This window comes from Colossoma macropomum, unplaced genomic scaffold (assembly GCF_904425465.1).
Source record: "Colossoma macropomum unplaced genomic scaffold, Colossoma_macropomum, whole genome shotgun sequence".
Lineage (NCBI taxonomy): Eukaryota > Metazoa > Chordata > Actinopteri > Characiformes > Serrasalmidae > Colossoma > Colossoma macropomum.
Window position 1 is genome coordinate 20,365,135 of NW_023494808.1, and position 8,198 is coordinate 20,373,332.

Consider the following 8,198-nt stretch of genomic DNA (forward strand, 5'->3'; position numbering starts at 1 on the left):
TCTTATAAAACAGTCATATTTTTAAACTGCTTTATATAGCTTGTTTTGTATTGTATGTATAATTATATGCTTGTCGGCCCTTTAATAAAGACAGAAGTCGAGCTTTTTAAACAGCAGTCATACTTGAATATACATTTTTCTGTCAATTATTAATTTCTTTGTTTATTTTTTTGTCACAGGGTGTGTACCGTACTCGATCTAGCAGCATGAACAGTCTGGACGAGCCTCTTTCAGAGAGAGAGGAGGAACCACAAAGTGAGACATCTACAGAGACTGTCCACCATCAGTCCTACTCATCTCAAGTTACAAACCTAGAAGAGGAGCGCACCTCTCCAGTATCTGTTTCACATCCCTCTAGTTTGTCCTTACAGGACCAACATGAGTCCATGGCAATGGATGTGGAACCACTAACCAGGAATGATGAAGGGCTGAAGTCTGGTGAACGATTCCAACTGGAGGGCAGAATGCTGACCAATCTGCCCTTCCTACAACACTCTGAAAAAGAACTTTTAAATGCTGATAACCAACATACAAAAGAGATCGTAGTTGAAGCTAATGAAGGGTATCAGCTCAATACCAGTTTGTCACCTCAGTCCACTTCTCCAGGGATGGTTTCAAATACAGTGACTGATTGTAATGTTGCAACAAGTGAGAAAGTGGAACTTGGTATTGTGGATCAGATAGAGCCACTGAGAAAGCCAACCAATGTAGATGTTTCAAGATCTTCAGAACCCTTCACTAGACCCTATCCTATTCCTGCACCACGCACCAAAAAGCCAGCTTTGGACAAAATATCCAATACAAAGCCTAAAGAAGCTGAAAAAGAGACTGAACTTCCTGAGTCAAACAGCAAGAATCCAGCACCATTTGAAGGCCTGGATAATTCTTCACAGGAAGATGATAAAGCACAGAGACCCAGCTCGTTCCGGTTTTCGATTGCATCCGCAAAATATCGTTCCAAGACAATATCTGGTGAGCTTGTGACTAAGCAGGATGAAGAAAGCTCTGCTAACACAGTCTTACTGAAGAACCCATCCAACAGCCAGAACCTGGAACTTCGAGTGGAAAAAGTGGAGACTGCAAAAACCAGTGAGGTTCCCAGAAACCCTCTTTCTATCCCAGATAAAAGAAGCAGTTTGCGGAGGGAAGTAATACCGCAGAATATCTCCAAGACAGGAGTGGGTAGTGAAGATGAAAAGAGTGGGAAAGAAGAAGAATCTGAAGAGAGCAGAGGTCTTTTTGGGGTTAAGCTCCGAACCACCTCTTTCTCGCTAAAGTATCGATCAGACATGGCTAAATCAGAGGACAAAACAAAGCGACATAGTCTTGATGCTCATCAGAAGCTAGGAGATTCTGAAGGACTTACTGGAAAGGAACCGTTTTCCAGGGACATGGAAGAAGTCATTAAAGAGAGTAAATCAAATGTTCTCCCAAAAACTACACCACAGAACTCTGACCCACAACAAGAGCCATGTGTAGATACAGGTAACTGTTGCATTACTTCAGTAAGGTGCTATCAGCATTATTTGTGGCAGTCAATGAATTGCAAGCTTGTTCAAGTTGAGTTGCTTCCAATATTTTGAAAATTGCACAGATCTCAAGATGTACAGAACTGTGCAAAATCAGAGATCATTCTTCTTTTATTTAAGTTCCAGTGAAAATGAAGTACAAGCTATTCATTTCAGCAAAAGGAAACAAGCAGAAAACATATTTACCAGAATATTACACAGAAGCCTCAACAACTAAATATAATTTCAACTAATTAAATATTTAGTGAGTCAACTCTTTGCCGTTATTACAACTTCCATATATTGTGGGAGAGTTGCTTTCAATTTTTCAGAGAGAACTGCAGAAATGTTTCTCCACACCTCCAAAATTCAGTCTTAGAAGTCAGTTGCATAGTAATGGCTTCTTGACAGCTACATGGCTTTAGGCCCATAGTGTTGTCTTCTCACAGTGGAAGGATGTCTCAAAGATGAAAGCTTTAAGTGCTGTTTATCTGATGGGGACAGTTTTGGTGGTCTACCAGGTCTTGCATGGTTGTTATGAGTCCCATTTTCTCTGTATCTTTTTTTAATCATTGTGAACTAATCTGATGTTTTGATGCATCATGATTTATTGAATCGTATCATGGACAAGTTGTTAATACTCAACCCTGTATGCTAGAGTACGCTCACTGGCCACAATATTAGAAACACTACCTTTCTCACACTCACTGCCCACTTTATTGAAGAGATACTCTCTCTCCCTAGTTATAATTTCTCTCTGACTCTCTCATCCACCCCCAATCCTCTCCCTCTCTCTTTCAGCCTCTCAGTCATCCTCTCCCTCTCTCCCATGTCATCTTCTCCCTGTTTCTTCTCTGTCTCTCTCTAAGGATCCTCACATTTTCCATCATCAGCCATCATTTCTTTGTCTCTGCCTCTCTCACTCTCTTTCTAAGTTACCTTATCTCTCATACACTGTCACTGCTGCAGTACTGTCACTGGGGTGGAACCCTCGAGGGTACATCTCAGTACCTTTAGTCAGGGAACATAATTGTACCATAATCCATCGAAATGATATTTTCTAAGTGATACTGACTTCACACACCCCGTCTTGGTTCCAGGCTTTTTATTATATTGTTCTGTTTTAAAACATTAAGCTATGAAAAGGTACAAATATGTACTTTTCCACTTTTTTCCACCTCCCAGTTATCCTCTAACTTTCTCTGCATTTATCCTTCCCTTCTTCCTCCTACAATATCTGTCTTTCATTCTCTCCCTCTGTTTCTCCCTCAGTCATCCTCTCTTTGAATCATATCAGATTTTGTTTATCTTATATCTAATCTCCCAGGAATTATCTGCTAAAAAATGAATAACTTGTATTATAATGGCTGTCAGACTGGAATAAATGAAGAGTGGTCTCTGACTTTTGCACAGTAATTTAAATGTTTTCAGACATATTTTTTTCAATGTCATTTTGCCAAGAAGCATGGGGAAGCATTTTTGAGGTGTTTTTCTTTTCTTTGCCAGGCTCAGACAGGGAGGCAGATACCGGATCTGAGCCAGCATGGATGAGCCTTGCCAGGGAGAAGACAAGAGCTCACCAGTCCTTCTCTATTAAACCTTCCACACAGCCAACCACACCATCACCAAACTCTACATCTTCATCTACACCATCTACTCAGCAACCTCAAAGGCCAAACCCACAGCCAAGGCCACCCTTAAGGTCTACCAACAAATCCCAGCTTAGAGCATGCCACAGCACGGAGCTACAGCTAGACCACCAGTCATCACAGCAAACTCCACCCAAACCGGCTCCAAGGGCACTGACGGAAAGATGGTCCAAACAGAGTGCTGAAAAGAGCCAGTTAGCAAACGAAGCTGAACAAATGGACATAAAGGTAGGCAATAAAATCATTATGAAGTATCCATACAAAGTCCACAAGTATTTATTCTTTTATTCTTTTAAGTAAGCTAAAACTGATTGTGGACCAGCACCGTGTGAAAAGGGTTAAATATGTAGAATTTACGCAGATATGTACAGTACTGTGCAGAGATCACCCTTTATTTATTTAATTTACAGGCAAAAGACCATAAAGCACAAGTTACTCATTTTTCAGAATATATTTCTGGGGGGTTAGAGATAAAATAATGCACTTGGAAGGGGGAAAGTCAAAGAAAAGTAGTTTCCAAGATGTGTCTAAATTGTGGCTGTCAAGAAGCTGTTACTTAGAAAAGGAAAGAAATGCAAATTAAATAAAAAAGCTGCTGGTGTTCGAAGATCAGTGGACTGACCACCCCAGAGTCCAAACCTTAACATCACTGAATGTGTTTGGGATTACTTGGATTGTGAGAATTAGAAAATAGAACCAACGTCTGAGACTGAACTTTGGAGGTGTGGAAAAATATCTCTGCAGATTTCTTTGAAAAACTGAGAGCAAGTCTCCTAAAAAGAATGGAAGCTGAATAAAAGCAAAGAGTAGACATACTAAATGCTGACAATTTTGATATTATGTTTAGCTGTTGAGGCTTCTGCATAATTTTCTGTTTAAAATATTTGCCCCTTTTCCTGCCACTGAAAACTTGTATTTAATGACCGTTTTTACTGGAAAATAAACGAAGGGAGGTCTATGACTTTTGCACAATGCTGTATAAATTTGTACAATATATACAACTGGAGTTAACTGTCATTTGTCATCTTCTGTGCCAGTTGTTGTAAATACTGTAGATCAGAATACTGTGAACACAGGATGATTGCAGTTATACATGCATGTGCAGTAGAGAAAACACATGAATTCCGATCCTCAAATTAGGTAAGAATCCGATCTGGGAGCACAACTGAGCTATGTTCATGTTACCAGGCTGGAGTGGCAAAAATCAGATTTTTTGCCCTAATGGGCCTGTTTACACCTTAACTGCCTACATATATGTCTTGAATTGGATTGGAAAAAGTCTGATTGGTCTCTTGCCGTTCAGACTCCAGAAAATCTGTCCTGCTGAAATGAGATATGCCAAAAAGTTGGGATTTGAGCTGCCTGTTTAAACAAGGCCTTAGTGTCAGTAAACGGTGCAAACACAAATCATCTGACCCTTTTTCATCTTTGTCTTGGTTTAATAATGACCATCTGAGAGCTGTTCAGAGCATATTCTCTTCACAAAGAAGTCTTGTTCTCCTGGTTTAGTTTGTTGTTATTTTGCACGTGGTTCATTCACATGATGTTATGGATTAGGATGTGCGCATGCAGGTCAATACAGGACAGGTTTGTTCACATTAATGATAGATTTGAGTCACTTATCTACACAAATGTGAACCTTCAAATTAGAAGATCGGATCTGAGTAAGAAATCAGAATCAGAGCAATGAGGCTTATAATGTGAACATAGTCATAGTGGCTCAGATTAGAAAAAAGATTTGTGCCACTTTAGCCTGGCGATGTAAATGTGCAATGTCCCAACACATTATTCTTATAATATTCTGCTTTATTTTGTTATTACAGGGACCACCGAAACCTGGAGTGAAGAATAACACCCAGACTGAATCTGATGTCCTCAGGAGGACCCAGGCCTTTAGTAAGAGCTTTTTGTTCAGTAGCAGTATTTGTGGCCAGCTATTCTTCCATACGTATATTTTATGTGTTTTTTGACATATTGAATAAGGAAGACTTGACGGAAATGGCAAATAAAATGCTCAAACCTTTCCTAATTGTTTGTGTACTTGCTTGAGGTGCATACAAGAAATGTGGTAATGGAACTGCATTTGCCAAATTAGTAACATATTTGTGAATAGAAAGGTCATATGACATATCGTGTGCTAGGTCTGGTCATAGCTATGAACCATGAAAGAAGGCAGCAGGCACCAACTCACCTCAAACCATTTGAGTAATCTCAAATATTATTTTATATCTGTAAATATAATATATAGTTATCTATAAAAATGTACAAAGGTAAAGACAAAGTTCAGGCGTCAAGATGCTATGATTGATTTTAGCTATATTTATAGATATGTTATATCAAAATATGTCAAAAACCACATAAGAAAGGCTACTTCAGATTAATAACTTGACAGGGTTTGAGACAAGCGTGTGTTGATTAAGACAGTTTACACAATGCTATTGGTGTATTTTCATTACAGGATGCTAATTGGCATAAGTTCTACATAAGCCTAGCTCCAAAGAAGCAAACTTCAGACACTAAAGGAAGTGGACTAAAAGGGAAAAACTGTAAATTAGATTTTTCTTTGTCAAACTGTTGGTTTTACTTTAATAAAAATGTGTGTGTGTGTTTTGCATCAGTGTCTTCTGCCAAACCTGAGCCTTCATCGTCATCATCATCATTGTCCCCGTCGTCGCTCTCCCATCAGCAGTCTCCATCAGACAGAGGTCAGCCATCTTGGATGGAGCTTGCCAAGAGGAAATCTCTCGCCTGGAGCGACAAGAGTTTGGATTAAAGAGACAACAGGAAAGAGAAAGACTCTAAAGTACAAGCTGCAAGTGATCTATCAATGTTCCTGCCCGTAAATGGAACCTGTGACACTTTACACTGTTAGACTCACACTGGTTAAATATGCTGTATCTGCAGGAATAACATTCTCAAATAAAACTCATAGACTCAATGAGGTACACCTCACTTTAATATTATGCCTCTGTACTATACTGTTCTCTTATATTTGGATTGTACTGCTTTCTTTCAGTAGCTTTCTACAGGCTTTTTACTGTAGCTGCATTTTCCAAAAAATAAAATACACTTTTATTTGCAAGACTGTTCACATTATCACTAATGATTTCCTTTATAATGGAAAAGGTGATTTACTGTATTTTGAAAGCTTGTTAGTATTCATAGATAATATAAGGGCTGAACAGCTTGTTTTTTGATGATTCAGTTGTCTTCAACAACCCACTGATCTCTTCAACAACCCACTGACCTCTTCAGCCATGACTGTCCAGAGAAGGTTGTCTCTGGCACTTTCAGTAAGTATTTACCCATATTGTATATGGGTAATCCCACAACTTCTTTTTGCATAATTCAATTGTTGTGATGTAAACACAGTCTTTCAGAGGAGCTTAATGTGAAGTGGTTCATTGTAAAGAAACTTACAGACTCTTTACAGTGGTGGTGACAGGAACCAGGAGTTGCGATGTAATTAACATAAATATAGCCATTTTATTTACTATCAACATTTTTTTTTTCATGTAATGTTGTTTGTGGCAAAATAACTATAAATCCAAAAAGAATGTTTTCTCCAGTGACTATTTTGCCTTAGACCACACTTCATGTACCTCTATGGATTTTAATAAATACATTTTAGGCCTAAATCTTCTCTCTAAACTTTAATAACACAATGTCTCTGACACCAGGCAGTGTATTCATGAACATTGTGCGTAATAGGTTTTTTTTTGACGTAGCTTTTAGAAGCATTGAATGCTTCAGACATCTGGTTTCTATCACCATTACAAGTTTCTCTAGAATGGCACATTTCCCTTCAAACTAGGCAAGTTTTTATACATCTTAACGACCGAATTATGAAGATTTGAATTCCCCTTTGTCATAAGCATACCATGTATCTAACACTGTTACAGTCATAGAATCAGAACCCAAAAATTGGACCAAAAACAGATGCTCATCTATACACTTACGTAAATTCAGTCTACCCTTCAAAGTGCAGCAAACTACATAAAGTCCTACTACAGTCGTCCGGAAGTACTGGCACCCTTGGCAAAGATGAGCCAACAAAGCCCATGTTATTCACCAGCTTGAACTTACACTAAAGTTATGGGAGAAATCTAATGTTGCAAGGAGGTAATTTGAGGAGGTAGTTTGAACTGGGAGTGTTCAAACTTTTGCATACAACAGTACATATACACCATTAAATACTATTAACAGAGCATGTATAAAACGCCTGATTTCCTGTGCTACTTTATTTCCATGTACTACCTTATTGTGCCACCCAGTGTACAAACCATGTATGACAACATGTAGGCATCCGAAAGCCTTACTAAGTATGGCTCTGACATTTTTAACATTAACCAATGAAAATAACAGACCTGTCTGTGAAATATCCAGTGGTTAAGTAAAAAAAATAAAGTGGGATGGTAGTTATGAACTACAGGTATACACTTTAATCATTTTGCTTCAATTCATCAGATATCTCTCATCATAAAATTATTCCCTTATTTTCTGCTGTTTGAATCATACAAAACTAGCTTACAGGAACAAGCAGCTCATATACAGTAATAAAGGGTGAGCAATCAGTATGAAATTGTAGATTTAAAATAAAAACACATTTTGGGATTTTCACAGTTAACCCCCTAATAAGAACATCCAAAGTCTTATTATTCAGTAATTAGAGGAACTTCAATACAAACTGGCTGAGTTATTCTTAGGTTATAGCTGTAAGGGTAGGACTACAAGTTCAATCTGTGAAAACACTGTATAGAGGATTTGTAATGAATAATAAAATGAACAGTCCACAATAACAATCCATAAGGTGAGACTGAGACAGGCCTGGACTGCCCATCGTGGGTAGTGTTTAATCTGTCAATAATGCCTCTCCTACCTCTCTGCTCCACAGAGTCTGTCCATCACGAGATATTAACCTGAAATTACTTCTTAAAGCACAAGACTAATAAAGAGTACGGCATGCAGTTTGGGCCAAAACATCTAACACGTAATCGCCTGCACGCGTAAAAAATATCACGTCCACACTTGACTGTCGTAA

The 8,198-nt window shown here is 38.4% G+C and overlaps 1 protein-coding gene across 2 annotated transcripts in view; it reads left to right on the top strand.

Moving 5' to 3' along the window:
• Positions 1-6,240, top strand: part of cracdlb (cracd like b) — a 30,233-nt gene extending 23,993 nt beyond the window's left edge. The window contains exons 9-12 of one of the 2 annotated variants that reach the window (XM_036557392.1): positions 180-1,485; positions 3,015-3,385; positions 4,981-5,053; positions 5,776-6,235. In XM_036557392.1, coding sequence (XP_036413285.1) covers positions 180-1,485; positions 3,015-3,385; positions 4,981-5,053; positions 5,776-5,930 — 1,905 coding nt within the window. In that variant the 3' untranslated portion in view covers positions 5,931-6,235. Of the gene's footprint in view, positions 1-179; positions 1,486-3,014; positions 3,386-4,980; positions 5,054-5,775 lie in introns of both variants that reach the window. The other variant, XM_036557393.1, reaches the window with a different exon arrangement.
• The last annotated feature ends 1,958 nt before the right edge of the window (positions 6,241-8,198 follow it).